This window comes from Megalobrama amblycephala, linkage group LG15, assembly GCF_018812025.1.
Source record: "Megalobrama amblycephala isolate DHTTF-2021 linkage group LG15, ASM1881202v1, whole genome shotgun sequence".
Taxonomy (NCBI): Eukaryota; Metazoa; Chordata; class Actinopteri; order Cypriniformes; family Xenocyprididae; genus Megalobrama; species Megalobrama amblycephala.
Genome location: NC_063058.1, coordinates 2,939,829 through 2,958,528, shown reverse-complemented (window position 1 = coordinate 2,958,528; position 18,700 = coordinate 2,939,829). Strand labels below are relative to the sequence as shown.

The 18,700-nt window shown below is 34.4% G+C and overlaps 2 protein-coding genes across 4 annotated transcripts in view; both read right to left on the bottom strand.

Annotated features, from left to right (window-relative positions):
- The window catches only part of wwox (WW domain containing oxidoreductase), a 286,614-nt gene extending 279,279 nt beyond the window's left edge, over nt 1-7,335 (bottom strand). The window contains exons 1-4 of one of the 3 annotated variants that reach the window (XM_048159579.1): nt 6,851-7,335; nt 6,610-6,674; nt 6,378-6,435; nt 4,455-4,624 (exon numbers count right to left, since the gene is read on the bottom strand). In XM_048159579.1, the coding sequence (XP_048015536.1) occupies nt 4,455-4,624; nt 6,378-6,435; nt 6,610-6,674; nt 6,851-6,957 (400 nt within the window). In that variant the 5' untranslated portion in view covers nt 6,958-7,335. The remainder of the gene's footprint in view (nt 1-4,454; nt 4,625-6,377; nt 6,436-6,609; nt 6,675-6,850) is intronic. The other 2 variants (XM_048159581.1, XM_048159578.1) reach the window with 2 other exon arrangements.
- Nucleotides 7,336-8,833: 1,498 nt separating this feature from the next.
- Nucleotides 8,834-17,754, bottom strand: hprt1l (hypoxanthine phosphoribosyltransferase 1, like). Its single transcript, XM_048159583.1, has 9 exons — nt 17,032-17,754; nt 15,764-15,870; nt 15,249-15,432; nt 12,330-12,395; nt 11,815-11,832; nt 11,593-11,675; nt 11,375-11,421; nt 9,653-9,729; nt 8,834-9,527 (listed from the first exon to the last, which is right to left on the bottom strand). Exons 1-9 carry the CDS (start codon nt 17,047-17,049, stop codon nt 9,480-9,482), a joined length of 648 nt encoding a protein of 215 aa, XP_048015540.1. The 5' UTR covers nt 17,050-17,754; the 3' UTR covers nt 8,834-9,479.
- Between the last annotated feature and the right edge of the window lie 946 nt (nt 17,755-18,700).

The window sequence follows — 18,700 nt, the reverse complement described above, 5'->3', positions numbered from 1 at the left end:
AACGATACATAGTTATATTGAAATATCGCGATATAATGTATCGTTGATGTAAACGATATGAATCAGGATAAAGAGTTAGTTTTATCCATGACTCATTTTACTGCATTTATAAAGTTTAATAAAGTTTAATAAAGTTGAAAAGTAAATTCTGTCATCATGTAACGTTACTCACCCTCGTGTCATTTCAAAACAGATTCTCGTTCATCTTCCAAAGACAAATGAAGATATTTTTATGAAATTTGAGAGATTTCTGTTCCTCCATTTAAAGTCTATTCCTCTAAAACTTAAAAGATAAAAAAAAATGTCAGAAAGGCGTCGTAAAAATAATAAATCGAGCGGTCTAATCCAAATCCAAGTCTTCTGAGGAGACACGATGAACAGATTTACAACGACGCGCATACTTTAGTAAACACGACGTTTAAATGTACATGTGCGAGCAACACGCGAAAACGACATGAGGGTGAAAAAATTAAGATATAATTTTAATTTTTGGACGAACTAATAAAGTTTGGGAATAGTAATTTTGACACGCTTTGCGATTTTAACTGTTGTAGATCATCTTAGCGCATGCGCGCTGGAGCGGCTCGCCTCAGAGTGAAAGCGCGAACATCATTTAAAGCGACACTCCTCGAAGTAAAAGCATGATTTAACTCACCAGATCGCGTTTTTAGTTTTAGTAGTATGATGATTCAAAGCATTTTAGATTGTTTATTCTTATCATGTCTAATCTGCGCGAGGAGCTTCTCTGTGTGAAAGAGATTCAACCAATTGAAAGCGCGAGTGTAACGTTACTGTCACGAAACAGTTTCAGTAACGGTACTATACATTAAACTACTATATTTAATGTTGAATATAATGTATAATAATTCAATGGTGCAATATTTGTGGGTCCTGATAATGACAAATGCCTGATTTTACTAATATAAAGGCTTACGTTATTTATATGTATAGAAATGATGTATTTTCAGGTACAGAATCATGATTATTTTAGGCGTCAGCATTGTTTTACTGCTTTAAGAAGTTCTCTCTTAGGTTTCAGCTATCCTAATTCTAATTTCATGTTAAAATTCAGTTTTATTGTTCAGTGACACACCTGGTCAATTGTTGATTTACATACAAAAGGTTCAATTAAATCATGAAATATTGTCAATTCTTTACAAAGTTGTATGTATGACAAAGTTATTGAAAATTGTTAATGTTTTGGAAATAAATCTTCATTTTTTAATTTTGTTGAAAATATCGCGATACGTATTGAACCGTGAGGGGAGTGTATCGTTACACCCCTACTAATTTCCTTCTAGTATTTTGTGGCACAGTGTGTAGACGTGTGGAAGCTGAAGCACAGGTCTCAGGTCAGATGCTGTTGTGACGGGCTGCTTGAGTGAAGTGAACGGCGCTTGAGACGGTAAATAACTTTTAGTTGGTTCAATAGAGGAGAATTAAGGAAAGCGCCCGAGTCGCTAATGGGAATGAATGGGAGGCATCAGCCGGGGTCAAACACGCACCGCAGGATCAATGTACGGGTGCAGGTGTACCGCCTGCGCCACAAACCCAGAACACGCTAACCAGAGAGAGAGAGGATCGCTTTCCATTACACTGGTAGGGAGCGTGTGGACAGACTAATGAAATACAGGACGAGAATCAGTCTAATAAAAGCATAATAACCCCTCCTACTGTAATTACCGTATAATGGGGTTTATTATGAGAGGAATCTCACTGACACAGCCATTCAAACATTAAAGTGCTTCATGGTTTCAAATGTAAATGACTAAACAATTATCACAAAGAACAGCAGCTAATTATTATGATTGAACGCATTAGAACACATACATAATGAGCAAGTGTCTTACATATGCAACTATTGTTTGGTGATATGCTGTTAAATATGGTAATAAATCTGTAGTATTTACAAATTATAGTGTGCAATAAAATACTTAAAGAGATATAAGTGTCAAGCAAACATAAACAATCCACAGATATTTAACAAGAAGAGGCTGTTTAGGTTAAAATACCCACAATTATTTAAAGCAAATTCAATTAAATACATTTTTAAAATTTAAATTAATGAACGTATATATTCCACTCTGACTTACTGCCATTTAATGTTTAAAATAATTTAATAGTTCAAAATAACTAATAGTCCAAATTAACAAAGTCGTACAATATAATGATCATCATGTAATGTTACCCTGTTCAGCAATATCATAAGAATAGTTTGTGTCTAATACATTATTTTAGCACACGCTTGACGTGACACACGGAGCTCTTCTGCCCTCTAGTGTTCACTGAAAACTATCAGCACTACTGAGTGCTGAACAGAACAAGAGTTCAATGCAATGCAATTATATTAATTATGATCATGTAATACATTTCAATATTATATATTTCATATTTATACATTTCATACGTTGCAAGCAAGACGTGTTAAGATTTACACGAAGGCCATGCCATTATTATATCGTTCAAGTAATCTGGTATATTATTTAATACTTGATTATGTGGCATGATTGATGTAGATTACAACTACATGAATCTCAAAACTCAAATGTGAATATCAACAGCTTAAAATTAAATTAAAAATAGAATATTCATCAGTGTTTCCTGTTTTTTTATAGCATGTCCGACTCGTTTTATCTGGACTAGATTTTTCTTTTAGATTACAAATGCTGCACAATCAGAAAACACTGAAAACACAGTAATACTGTGAAATATCATTACCAGCATTGTTATTATTAAATACAACAAACTATTTAAAAAAAAAATCATTAAATGAAATTAGGCTAAAATTAAATTTTAGATGGAAAACTTAGTTCAGTTAGTTTTTAAATTGAATAAACTTACTAAATAATATAATTAACTTTACTAAAATTACTTATATATATATATATTTTTTTTTTTTTTAAAAAGCTAAATATAATAATAATGATGATAATGATGATGACTGTAAAAAAAAAACTGTACATATAAAAACTACTATTATTTGTGAATATATTGTAAAATGTAATTTACTCCTGTGATCAAAGTTGAATTTTCAGCATCATTACTCCAGTCTTCAGAAATCATTCTAATATGATGATTTGCTGCTCGAGAAAGATTTATGATTATTATCAATGTTGAAAACAGTTGTGCTTCTTCAGATTTCTGTGCAAACCGTCATACATTTTATTTTTCAGGATTCTTTGATGAATAGAGAGTTTGAAAGAACAGCATTTATTTGAAATCGAATCTTTTGTAACATTATAAATGTCTTTACTGTCACTTTCGATCAATTCAATCTGTCCTTGCTGAATAAAAATAATAATTTCTTTAAAATAAAATAAACCTGTACACTGTATAAAACAGTACAGTGACACGACCTATAACCTAACCTAAAAATAATAACCTAACCTAAACCTAAAAATAATAATAGAATCCACCAATGAAACAGCATTTTATGTCATAAATACACTGACTGAAATATGTGCTTCTGTTTGGCTGAAGTTTAAAAACTGCTTTGATAACCCTTCAGAGTGAAAGATTAAAACAATTATTAAATATTCACAATATGTACATTTCAGTCATTCACATGTCATCATTTATATTGACTGATGTTTGGGTGTGAGTGCAAATAAATTATACTGCAGCGCCGCCTTCTGGACAAACGCTGAATCAGAGTGCAGGAGCCTAATGCTCAGACTGTCTCTGTTAAAGGTCCCGTTCTTCGTGGTTTTTTGAAGCTTTGATTGTGTTTATAGTGTGCAATATAACATGTGTTCATGTTTCGCGTGTAAAAAAACACAGTATTTTTCACATAATTTACTTATCTGTATACCGCTGTTTCCACTGTCATAAAAACGGGCTGATGACTTCCTTGTTCTATGAAGTCCCTCCTTCAGAAATACGTAACGAGTTCTGATTGTGCCAGCGGTTCCTGTGTTGTGATTCGACAGCAGCTTAGCGCATCTTGCCCGGAAAGGTCACGCCTCTTACCATAACGTGGAGATGCACGCGCTCAGTGTTATTGTAAACATGTCTTTAATTTTACCCTATCAATTTGAGCCGGAATCAGACCCGGTGATTGGACTGCGGGATGAAAATAACAGCGTTTCGACGACATGGCGACAAACACACTCTACAAACGCAACTCTTGTGTATTCCTGTGGGCGGAGGTTAGTCAAAAAACTGTTTTAGTGACGTCATTAAAGAAGGAAGTAGAGGGATGTAGTCCAAACTGGCCGTTCGATGTAGGCGACTTCTGTTAAATAAAATATATCGCTTGGCATTGAACTTTGAGCTTTAAAATTTTACAGATTTTATTTATACTCTAACAACAACATTACACACTAACTAAAGTTTGAAACATGGGATCACGAAGAACGGGACCTTTAAACTAGAAAGGTCGGTTATCACGTGGAGCTGCTTACGAAGCAGTAACTGAGGATGGTGCAGGTGTTTAGTGACGTCTGTGGACTCACCGATGCCACTGTTGGCCCCTGTGATCAGCACCACCCTGTCGGACAGGTCGCGCCCGTGCAGCACCTCCAGAGCCGTGGTGTTCCCGTCGTAGCGCTTGGGCTTCATCTGCATGTCCTCCACGGTGAAGGCCTGCCGCGGGTCGAAATACGTTCTGCGCTTGTTGATGTGACTGATGAAACAGTACAAGACACATTAAAACACAAGTTTATATTGAAATGCATTATATTGTACAATACAATATATTTTATCAAATAGAAAATGTATTGTACAAAATTATAATACGACAAATGTGGTACTTAAAGAGTTAGTTCACCCAAAAATGAAAATAATAGCATTTTATTACTCACCCTCATGTTGTTCTACACCTGTAAGAACACAAATTAAGATATTTTGATGAAATCCGATGGCTCAGTGAGGCCTCCATAGCCAGCAATGACATTTCCTCTCTCAAGATCCATTAATGTACTAAAAACATATTTAAATCAGTTCATGTGAGTACAGTGGTTCAATATTAATATTATAAATCCACGAGAATATTTTGGTGCGCCACAAAAACAAAAAGTTTTCTTAACAATATCTATTTTAAAACACTGCTTCATGAAGCTTTGGAGCTTTACGAATCAAATAAGTGATTCGGAGCGTCAAAGTCACATGATTTCAGCAGTTTAGCCGTTTGATACGCGATCCGAATGACTGATTCGATTCGTAAAGCTCCAAAGCTTCATGAAGCAGTGTTTTAAAATAGATATTGTTAAAAAAACTTTATCTTGTTTTTTTTGCCGCTCCAAAAATATTCTCGTCGCTTCATAATATTAATGTTGAACCACTGTACTCACATGAACTGATTTAAATATGTTTTAGTACCTTTATGGATCTTGAGAGAGGAAATGTCATTGCTGTCTGTGCAGGCCTCACGGAGCCATCGGATTTCAACTAAAATATCTTAATTTGTGTTCTGAAGATGAACGAAGGTCTTACGGGTGTGGAATGACATGAGGGTGAGTAATAAATGACATTATTTTCATTTCTGGCTGAACTAACACTTTAACATCACACAAGTTTCTGAAATGGGTGGGGCTTAGTGACTGGACGTCTCTGATTGGTCCGTGCGATGGACTTAAATATAGACTCTTATATTTTAACTTACATTATTATAGTTTATTCTATTGTTAACTTGTATTATTGTCATTATTCAGGTGTAAATTATTGTCCAGATTGTCCGAGTAGCACAGATATTATTAATGATTTAGCTTTTTGCTCATATTTTTATGATCCTATTTTTTATTTTTCTGACAAAATACCATATACTGCATAATATAACTTATATATAAAATATTATAATAAAACATATAATATGAAAACATAAACATTTAATACTAAATTATTACATAACTACATATTTCTCTGAAAAACTTTTTTATTCATTTATTTCTGTACTGTATGTATTTACTTGTGTACAAGTTTAATTTATCAAGAAAATAAAAATATTTATTGTGCATATCTACAAATGTATTTTGTCAAGTGTATTAAAATTAATTTGTAACACTTTACAATAAGGTTTCATTAATTAACTACATTAGCAAACATGAACTAACAATGAACAATATTTCTAAAGCATTTATTCATCTCAGTTATGTTCATTTCAACATTTACTAACACATTATTAAAATCAAAAGTTGTCTTAATATTATTTAACTGAATTGAGCAAACATGAACAGTTGTATTTTTATTAACTAAAAATATTGCTCATTGTTAGTTGATGTTAGTTAATGCATTAACTAATGAAACCTTACTGTAAAGTGTTAGCAATTAATTTATAATTAACTAGCCTGAAAGCTAAGAGACACGGACAACCTGCAATTCTGATTTAAGGGAAACTATAATACATGATTCACTGTGTTTGGGTGACTGATTCAACTCACTCCACATAGATGATTTGGCCTTTATCATCGGTCTCTTGCTCCCATCCATATGGCAAAGCTGAAAAATAAAATAAAATAAGTGATTAGTCTGTAGTTTACTTAATCATTTATTGATTTGTCATCACTGCAGATCAGAAATCTCTTGTAAAAGCTCTGCTCACTTCAATAAAGTGTTTCAGCAGAGCTGTGATGACTGAAATGATCTGTTATTGTCAATAAATCATCCTCATACCTCCAGCACAGCGCTTCTTCTTCCCAGTTTTGGGATGCTCCCATTGGGTCTTCATTTCCTCATGGCTGAAAGGAATTATGACACTTGATTGACAATGTCATGTGTCAATCACTCTATAAATCACTTCACAGATACTCTTATGTTGCTATACACGTTTGTGTCTTGTATCACCAGCATTAATGAAGAGTGTAAACACACATGCTCATCTCAGATGTGTGTGTTTTGTGTGTCAAACACTCACTTGGCATAATAAACCCATCCGTCTGTCGTGGATCTCTCTTCCCAGCCGGGAGGAAGCTCGTCTTCACTGTCTGTATCGTCCATTCCAGCGTATTTAAGAGCTGCCATCGCGGAATGATTATTTTGAAATAATATAACTAATTCAACTTCTCAATGAAATTTCGCTTACAGCAAATTCACGTTGCGATAATCCTGCAGGACCACTTCCGCAATCACAACATTACGACACGCGAATGGGCGGGGCTTAGCGACCTGAACGTCGCTGATTGGTCAGGTGCGATGGCTCTAAATAAACACTTTATTTGAATACTTTTGACTTATATTAAAGTTTATTAGTGAGATTTTTCAAGTGTGACATAATAATTTGCCTTTATGATTCATGTTTGCAAATAAAAAACTATATTTTTGCCTTTTTTCTGACAAATTTACCAGATACACAAATGGAAATATAGTAATCTTGTATTTTAAACAATAATAATAACTTAAAGATTATTCAATTATCCTAAAATCTCACATCAACTCAACATGTGTGGCCTTTTAGACCTTTTCAACGATTGTGGTCTATGCATTTCTTCCCCAACGGTCTTCAGTAAAAAAGCGCAAACATAGGACGTCACGTGTCACGTGGTTCCTGTTCCGTTTTTCAGCGCCGTTCAGGATGGACCAACGGGTTTGTTTCTTCTTCTTCTTAATTATGTTTTAGACATTTCCTTTTCTATCTCATGTAGGAATCGTCGTAATTAATAGATTTAATCAAAATGACTTTGAATGAGTCTCCGCCTGCAGGAACAAACCTAATCTCTTAGCGTTATTATTATTAGCAGGCAATATTTACGATATTTAACGACCAACGATTTGAACTAATGGTTAGTCAACACTTACTTACATTAGGTAAAGTAGGAGATACGTATAGATATTAAAACATGACATTTATCTCACATTTGAGATATTTCCCCCATCGTGACCACACGCTTTGTTCACTGTCACTGGCCCACTGGTGGACCCACAGCCATTACATATTTAAAACAGTAATTCTATACTAAACCTAAACTAATCTTGACAAACTATATATCATTTGAAAGCTTAGAATCTCTAGTTTACATATTTGTTGACTGATTTTCAAAATAAATTACAGAGGAGCAGTAATTTATCAATTTGCAGCAAGCATATTTTCATACTCATAAGGTTCAGACGTTTATTTTGAAATAGCGATGAACATGAAAAATCATTAAAGATTGGTGTTTGTTTTCATGCCAAGAATTCAAAAGATAACATCCATTCAATTTTTTGAGAAAAAAAGGTCTGAAATGTTTTTAATAGAAAAAAGAAAAAAAAAATTATCATTGTGGTGGTGATCTATAACCCACATACATGTTGTTTTTATGTTTATTAGAGACTGAATTCATATCAAATTCTGCCAAACTTCCCATACTACTTATATAGGATGTCTACTTCATAAATATGAAAATAATTGAAATATATGGTTCAGATCACTCAAACCATATATGGAAATGGAGGCGCCTTTATATGGTCAGTAATGGAGCTTGGTTGTCATCTAGTGAAAAAGTGTGGTACTGCGCCCAAACTAAATCTTACTGAAAGCTCATTTTTTAAAATATCAACCTGAAATTTGGAACAGAAATTCGTTCAGATTTTTGGCTTTGATTTCCTTGCAGTTTTAGAGTAAAACTTGTTTTACAAAATATATATTTTGTAAAAAATGTTATATTTTTACATTTTACATTTTCATAAACTTCTATAACTTTTTTTTCCTGTTTCACTTACATATGTTATTTCACTTCTACAATAATCTGCCAAACTTCATCTTTAAAACAAGACCAGCCTCATGTCTATATTCCAAAGTATTCTTGAATTACAACCATTTAAGTTTGAATAGTGCATTTTCATGTCTATAAAAAAGTGGGGGTGACAGTTAACAGGTTTAACCAATGTTGATATTATAAAACTTTAAAAAACTTGCATAGACCTTTGTACACTACTTTATTGCTTAGTTTCATTGAGTAGCTTTCTTCTTTCATAACAGCTCTTCAACTTCTAGAGTTTTGGTGGCAGTAAACAGGTAAATATTACACAATCACACACCTCAGCTAATTGACAGACTGTTATCACATCAACATGCTTATAAAAACAACCAGGACAAAAATAATAATGTCAGTGTTATTTCATTGTAGTGGTCAAAAACAAAAATCCTTCATGAGCTGCACATCAATTCTCAATGTGTGTATATTCTGGAGTCAATATCTAGAGAATATATAATAAATAACAATAACTAGCTGACAATGAGTAACTTCATAACCTCTGAGCTCTAAAGCCAAACGTCTATTAGCCAAATGAACATGAAATCAGTTCATCGAAGGCCTCTGTTCAAACAATCAAAAAGTGTATGGCAAGTCCCGTTATCAATTAAAATGAGATTAACTATTAACTCTTCTAAACAAAAAAACATTCATCCTTCGCCGCAGCACTAGAAGTGTGATCATTTATCTTTGGGAATCCATGTTTCATGAGTTCATTATTCATTTCAGATGGCATGTACAAAAATAAATTTACAAGCAAAAGAAAGGTTCACAGTGATCTTTGTCTTCGTGCGTCCAGCACTCGGTGTCATTTCATACTTTATATTTCTCTTTTGCGCTGTCACTTATTATACAGATATGCTGAAATATATAAAGAGAGATAGAGAAGGTGTCAATACATCATTCTGATCAGACAAACAAATAATACACAAAACTGATATCATTGCACATTTACAACATTACATCAGAAAGGACCAAACACTTACACTCAAATCCCTGAAATATTCATTGTAGTCTAAAGCATATCCCACCAGGAACTTGTCAGGAACTTCAAATCCGATATCTACAAGAACACAAGACATACACACGCAAGGGGAAAATTAAATTATATTTAACAAGAAAAAAGCTCAGATGTTTTGCATTATATTCAAATTAAGAACATTACAAAAAAATGTATTAAAAAAATTTAATTAATTAGAATATTTAATACTATAATTAGAATTATATATTATTATAAAAAATAATATTATATGAAAATATTAAATATTATATTGAATATAATATTAAATATCATGAAAATATTATATAATTATAATTCTAATATTAAATATTTTTTTGGAATGTGATTGTCATTAAAATATTATATAATTCTAATTATAGTATTAAATACCATAAATTCTTATTTTTTATATATTTATTTGTACATAATTATATATTATATTTAATATAATAAATGATATTTAATATAATATTTAATATTTTCATATAATATTATTTTAATGACAAGCACATTTCAAAAATAAAAAATATATAATAAAATATAAAAATTGTAATTAATACTATAATTATATTTTAATGACAATAACACTCCAAAAAATAAATTATATTTAATATTATGATTAGAATTATATAATATTATTTTAACGACAATTAAGCACATTCCAAAAAAATATTATATATATATATATATATATATATATATATATATATATATATATATATATATATATATATATTTATTTATTTATTTTATATATATTGTATTTAATACTATAATTATAATATTTTAATGATAATTAATCACACTCCAAAAAATTAAATTGTAATATTATGAGTACTAATAAGTACATTAATACTTATTATTATATTAATAAGTACATTAATATATTATTATTATTAATAAGTACATTCCAAATAAATATATAAAAAAATAAGAATTTATTATGGTATTTAATACTATAATTAGAATTATATAATATTTTAATGACAATCACATTCCAAAAAAAAACAAATAATAATATTTAATATTAGAATTAGAATTATATAATATTTTCATGACAATTAAAAAATAATAATAATGATTTAATATAATTATAATCAGTTAATGGAGAATATCAGCGAACATCTGATCAGTTTTCCACCAGCATTCAGTTGAATCTCACAAAGAATTGTCAATCATATTTAAAAGGGAATTTATTGCTTTTATGACAATTATCAATGGTATAACAATCATGGTCCCCATAGAGGACATTAGTTGACCGTCTCGACTAGTGGGGACCTGCTACACAGCAGATCAGTGGTTCCCAACCTGTCAAAAAAAACTTAAGTTTTTGTGAGTGCTGCACACGATCAGCCACTCTCTCAACCTGCCGATCACACGGTTATGACGCAGAAGACGCGAGCATTGAAGGTGGAGAGCAGCTGAGCTAGAACATTCCTCGTCTTCTTGATTACAGACTCGCTTTAGCTCGAAAGTGGAAGTCAAGAGCGAAAGAGAGTGACATTTGTGCTTGGAGGATGGATATAAAGAGCTTATCAGCTTTCTGTCTAAAAGCATTGCATAACTACTCTGAACACAGACAGATGAGCGCATGTCTAATGTCCAACAACATAAATGCAGGGCGTTTTATTTCTCTAAGTGATGTGGATTAAGCTCAAAATGTTCATAATATCCAATAAAATCCTGTGATGAGAAACAAAGAACTCACAGTCGGGACGGTATCCTGAGCTCCTGGGCGTCCTTTTCACCAGTAAACTGAAATTAAATGACATTGAATTCAATATTGCGAAATATATTAAAAGATATATTAAAAGCTCTTCTTTGATGGGGGCTTTAAATGTTACATGTACTGAATATACACGTCTAAAATATGGTTAGAGGACAACTATTCTCTTGTTTTGCACTTCAGAGATGTTTACGCCTCACCTGACAACTTTCACCATTTTAGGATGACATTCATTTAATAATTTGAGTAGCGTTTCCATAGTTCTTCCTGTCTCCACAATGTCCTTGGGGACAAAAAGAGAATTCGTTTGCTGTCAGCATCTGTGTTTTTATCTCTCAGCACACAACACATTTCACACATGTTGGTGCGAACACAAATTTGACATGAAATGAAACTATATTGAATTGAAAACTGAATCTCACCTCGACTATGAGCACATTCTGTGAGGAAAGAGAAGGAGACAGATTACCCATCTACATTTTTATCATTTCCAAAGTATATGTACTAATGTTCAAAAGTTTGTGCTCAGTACAATTATTTATTAATTAATACTTTTTTTACTTTTAGATTTCTCTAAAATAAATGTTCTTTGAACTTTATATTAATCAAAGAATCCTAAAAAATGAATAAAAAATAAGCACATTAACAGTGTCCAACTCTGGTAATCATAAATGTTTCTTGATCAGCAAATCATCATATTAGAATGATTTCTGAAGGATCATGTGACACTGAAGACTGGAGTAATGCTGCATGACAGGAATAAATGACATTTTATAACATTCACATAGAAAACAGTTATTTCACAATATTACATTTTCTTCTGTATTCGATCAATTAACTGCAGCCTTTGGGAGGCTTTCAAAAACATTAAAATGTCATAGTGTAAAAAAACAGAATAGTAAACAAAAGTGTACACAAGGTTCAGATCCAAACTCACTTTGCCAGAAAGAGCAGATAATTCATCTCCTCCAATAACCTTCACACAGTTTGTAGACTGGTCATTCTGGAGAGAAATCAGATCAGAAATAAAGACTTTAAGTTAATGTTACAGGTTCAAAACGACTGTAGATTTATCAACTGCATCTGTGACATATGGTCAGTAATGTGACATGCTTACAGTGATGCAAAAATGAGCAGCTGGTATTTCTGTTAAAACACTAAAAACGGTTATTTGAGCCTTAAAGTGGTGTAATTAATCCTTTGAGGTGGAACTGCTTTTCTATAGGATGAACTTATTGTGATACACCGCTATTAATATTCTGCCCAATACCAATAAACCAATGATTACTTTTTTATATAATGGTAATTAAATTGCTAAATGCTAGTAAATCATACTGTATTTTGTCTAAACACATTAAAAACTAAAATCAATTCAGGCATCATACTGTATCAAAATGGATATTGCTTAGTTATGTTATTAGCATTTGAAGACAAACCTATTGTGAACGATTCATCCATGCATATATTTCCTCTTTTTTTCCATCATAATTCATAACTTGATCTTCCGGTGAAGCGTCAGACCTTTCTCTGGTGACGTTTGCTGAACTTCTCCAATCATTTATTCACTTTAAACTCTGTCCCTTTCTTACAACCGACTGCAAGCTTACATTCAAATCTGCATCCATTTTTGAGGGCTGCACTTTCATTTTTTTTAATAATCCGTTTCACCCAGATGTAAATGACGAAAAGATGTGTCACAACTTCCTTTCCATCACAACTTTAAAGGGTTAGTTCACCCAAAAATGAAAATTCTGTCAGTAATTACTCACCCTCATGCCGTTCCACACCCGAAAAACCTTTGTTAATATTCGGAACACAAATTAAGATATTTTTGTTGAAATCCGATGGCTCCGTGAGGCCTTCATAGCCAGCAATGACATTTCCTCTCTCAAGATCCATAAATGTACTAAAAACATATTTAAATCAGTTCATGTGAGTACAGTGGTTCAATATTAATATTATAAAGCGAAGAGAATATTTTTGGTGCGCCAAAAAAAAAAAAAAACCTTTTACAGCCCACGTGATTAAATAGTCGCGCACGCATTTTGGCAACGGAAGTGGTGTTGTTCCCCAGTGGTTCTAACGTGTTAGATATGATTTATATGCTCGTAATTTCTCTTAGGTGTACACGCTCGGTTTCTCAACTAAATACGTATATATATCTGACCACTGTATATTTGGCCATCTGCTAACGTCTTCCATCCACTCCACTATAGTACACGGATCTGGTAGCCTGATACCATTTGATAAAGTCAACTTTTTAAAATAACTTTCTCTCTGTTGCTTAATCCGCTTGCGTAGCTTGACACGCTGCTGATTCTCGCCATAGTTTTGTTGCCAAAATGCGCAAGCATACGTTGCTATGTCATCATTGTGTACAAACTGTAAAAGGGTCTATAGTGATGGCTGATTTCAAAACACTGTTTCAGGAAGCTTCGGAGCACAAATAAATCAGCGTATCGAATCATGATTCGGATCGTGTGTCAAACTGGCAACGGCTGAAATTATGTGACTTTGGCGCTCCGAACAGCTGATTCGACACTCTGATTCAAAACTCTCTGAAGCTTCCTGAAGCAGTGTTTTGAAATCGGCCATCACTTGGCGCTCCAAAAATATTCTCGTGGCTTTATAATATTAATATTGAACCACTGTACTCACATGAACTGATTTAAATGTTTTTAGTACATTAATGGATCTTGAGAGAGGAAATGTCATTGCTCCCTATGCAGGCCTCACTGAGCCATCGGATTTCAACAAAAATATCTTAATTTGTGTTCTGAAGATTAACGAAGGTCTTACGGGTGTGGAATGACATGAGGATGAGTAATTAATGACATAATTTTCATTTTTGGGTGAACTAACCCTTTAAAGTTGTGATGGAATGGAAGTTGTGACATATTTTTGTCGTGTACAAACAACAGCATATCTTGGTTCTGTGAAACATAGCAAAACCAATGTTATTCACGTATGGAGCAGAATCAACACAACCTCGGTGTCCATTTTTTGGTCTTCCCTCTTATGGTTCTCCAGTGATTTTCTAATATTAACATGGGTCCTAAAGCTCTAGCCTGATCATAACCCTTCTTTTCCCAGTGATATTCCTCTGAGCTTTCCTCTTTTGTAATGTCTCTCAGCCATCTCTCCTTCTACAATCTGTGGACACGCCTCCTACCGCTGATTGGCTACGAGTGTCGTGCTACTCAGTCCAATCCACCTTCAACAGCATTTCTCAGAAATCACTTACTGCACCCTTAAAGACCTGCTGAAGTGCGGGATATATCTAGAAGCTCCTCCCCTTTTTTCAAAATAGCCAATAGCGTTTCACCTAGAGCAAAGCTCGACAAGAGCCGTTGAGGTCGTAAAACCCAATTTTCCTCATAATCTCTAACCGTTTCTCCTTCAAATTGCTTTAAAATATAGCATTGTTTGTCGAATTCACATGACACTAACGCGAAAACGGTCTGAATCGTTCCCTATCCTCTATATCAGTGGTTCTCAACTGGTTTGGCCATGAGACCCACATTTTCCCATGGTCCTTAAGTTGGGACCCACTTTTTAGCAGTTAAGTGAAAATAAAGTGCCATTTTGGGGTTAGGGAAACAACAGTTATCATGGTAAATACGCAAATACATAATAGGCTACTAACATGAACTGTTAATGAAACATTGAATCATGTTAAAGTCCCCATTATTATAGGGAACATGTCAATGGCACAAGCTACTAATAAAATGCTCTATATGTATGTCGTAATATGAACGCAGACCACTGCATCTGAAATGATTGACAGGTCGTTGTTGAATATGTCTGTATGCGGCTCAGTGATGGAGTGAATGACTGCAGTAGATCTGGCACCCACCGAATAGCTCTTTAGCCTAATGAAATCCACAGTCAATGGCACAGACTTATCGCTGTTTTGATTCAGTGTCTTGATGTAATCCATCAGGTCTGCAAAGAACTTATACCCTCCTTTCAGAACGCAAAGAGCCACGATATGATGTCCTCCCATATCCCGAACGATATCTCTGGCCAACCTCTCAGTCCTGCAGAGAAGATCAAAGTTGAAGGGTAGAGTATTTTGACATGAAGGCTCTCATTAAAACTGGCTGAAGTCATGCCAATAATGACAGTCAAGAGATTCGAGGGGAAATTTGTTAAACAAATACATGGGAAAGCCAATTCAAATCACATGCCTCTCCTATTGCGCTAACATCATTAACTAAATCTACAGGGGGAACACAGGGCTCTTTTACCATCGAGGGCAATCCACGGCCACGTCAATACCACAACTGTATCATTTCACAAATGAGCACTTCCCAATCTCACCACAACAACCAGATGCAACTCAGTAGGCCTACTACTGATTAAACGTACCTGTCCTTAATGAGGCCGTTGGGTATTATGACACTGTCCAAATCCTCCTCATAGTGTTTCGGCACACAGAAAAGACTCAGTTCGTGCCCTTTGCTGTCATCAGCTATCTGCAAGAACAAAAAAAATCTATTGTAGCATGTTTTACTACACAGAACCAATTATGGTTCCACAGAGAACAAGTCAGCAGTTCTTAAAAGAACCATTTTGTGTGTGTGAAGAACTATTTAATAATCGAAAGAACCTAAACTGAACCTTTCATGGATTGGAAAGATTCCATGGATGTTAAAGGCTCTTCATGGAACCATTGATGCTGATAAAGAACCTTTATTTTTAAGAGTGTAGGAATCCACTAGATCAGGAATTTCACATGAGGGCGAAAGATTTCACCATGCAGATTTCACATTTGCTGCATTGACCAACAGAAAGCTACATAAACGGATCTTCTGTGTGAGCTGAGCTATATCGCTACACTAATAATGATAGACAATGGAGCTAATGTGACCACAACTTTAGCGAGCAGAATGTCCACACAAAGCTACTGTCATTTGAAATTGCCTTCACGTGCTTGTTAGACGTCTAAATTATGATTTGAAAGGGGTGTTCATGTACAATTTCCAAGTAAACATGCATTTATGATCATTCAGATAGTAGGCCTATATGTAAAGGCAGAATTACAATATAGCGCATCAGTCTTATAAACTACTTATATGGTCATTTTATCCTTTTTGGAGCTTGACAGCTGTAGTCATTTTCTTATAAGCACTGTATTGAAGAGCAAAACTTCATTTTGTGTTTCTTCATTTTGACTTATGGGTGAGTAAATGATGCCATATAAACACACACATATACATATATTTTATAACATATATATATATATATATATATATATATATATATATATATATATATATATATATATATACATACACACACACACACACATCCCGTAAATTACTACTTCGAACCGATCTAACCAATGGCGTCGCCTTGGCAACATACCCGCTTGTGCGTGCAAACCGGTTTAGAAGACGATGAATTACGGATTTCGCGTTGACACTGTATTTGTTTACATTATTTCAGACTTTCATCACATATCAATTCAAACGTGCGCATTAAACCTCATGATGAATGTGAATTATTTACTAGTTTGTGGACACCCAGTGCCGAACCACACCTCATGAACCTGTCGAAATGCTGAGTCTTCATCTGACGCGCGTCTCACAAAAGGCGTGTTAAATGCAGCAACAAGGTGCGCTGGTGCCTCTTACCTCCAGATACGCGGCCATTCTGCTGTGTTTGTCCTTCAGGTCGCTGTTTTCGGACTCATGCTGGTGTCTGTCTGCAGGAGGAGAGCGGCTCGGTCTGTTCGCGTCAGGATAAAGCGCTCGTCTGCTGTGCGGTGAAGTCAACGCGACGCTTTCTAAACCCTGACGTCACAATCCATTTTACCCAATAATCTGATTGACCTGCGGTCAACCTGTGCTTTAACACCAGAGAAATGGAGTCAGCGCATTTGCGTCCCAGCACTGAACGGGTCAGTTTTGAGCAGGACTCTTCAGTGCATTAGTCTGACGGGATGCTGATAACGCCGCGTGACGTCAGACGGAGCATATCATAGGCAGTGGAGGGTGGACTAACTGAGAGATAGGGCTCTGTCAAACTAATGTAGCCCAACCTCTTCTCTTGTCTGAACTACACACACAAACAAACAATCCTGGGCAGAATGACTGGCACTCTTTTGATGAATTTAAATGAGTTCCTCTAACAAAAACAAACAAATAAGACTCACCTGTGCTTCATTTTCAGTTCACATGACCCGATTTAACCAATGAATGATGGTTTTACTTGCATAAAAACTACCCTTACAAAATAAGTAAAATTTTCCATAATCATTCAATTGAAAAAGTCCCCCCCACCCTAGGTATATATGACTTTCTTCTCTCTGATGAACACAATCAGAGTTATACTAATAAATATCCTGACGCATCCGATCTTTATAATGGCAGTGAACAGGATCAACAAGTATGAGCTGAAGAAAGTGTCTCCATCCATCCATCATAAACATACTCCACACGGCTCCGGGGGGTTAATAAAGTCCTTCTGAAGCAAAGCGATGCGTTTGTGTAAAAAAAAATCCATATTTAACAAACTAAGAAGTAAAATATCTAGTTTCCGCAGGAGCACACTTCTGTATTCAACTCACGAAGAAAGTGTAAAACTCTCGCAGTTCAAAAAGCTTAAGCTACTTTCTACACCTTCCCTACTACAGAAAAAAGTGTAACTGACACAATGCCAGTTCCATTTTTTCCATAATTTGAACAAGGAAGGCGGTCTAGCAGAAGCGAGATATTTTACTTTATAAATTGTTAAAGCAGAACTAAGGAACTTTTTTTACCTTCATAAATGTTTTTCTAAGTCCTTACGATGGTTAATTGACTTGTAGTGGTGTGTTTGAGGCGAGCACCAACACCCTCTGGCACATCTACGCCAGAATACAGCACTTGCAAGTTGAGCTGCATCGACCCGACACAATTCGCCTCATGTTCACGTTCACGCGAGAGTGACAAAATGCTTTACGGTAATTCAAAAACAATGTATATTATGACTTTATAAGACAATTTCGAAAATTACCCACCTCCATCGAGTGTACTGTATTTGCAAATTACCCACCTCCTCTTTCTTGTACTGTATTTGCAAAACTACTGCGCTGGTGAGCGTTGTAGTCGTTGTAGTCCAGAGCTGCGCTTGGAGTATTTACAACAGTGTGATTCATTGAAGGAAACTGTAGGGGGAGCTTCGCAAATCTTACTGAGTTCCGCTTTAAATATGGATATTTTTCTTACACAAACACATCACTTTGCTTCAGAATGCCTTTACTAAAAGGATGGTTCACCCAAAAATGAAAATTTGATGTTTATCTGCTTACCCCCAGGGCAT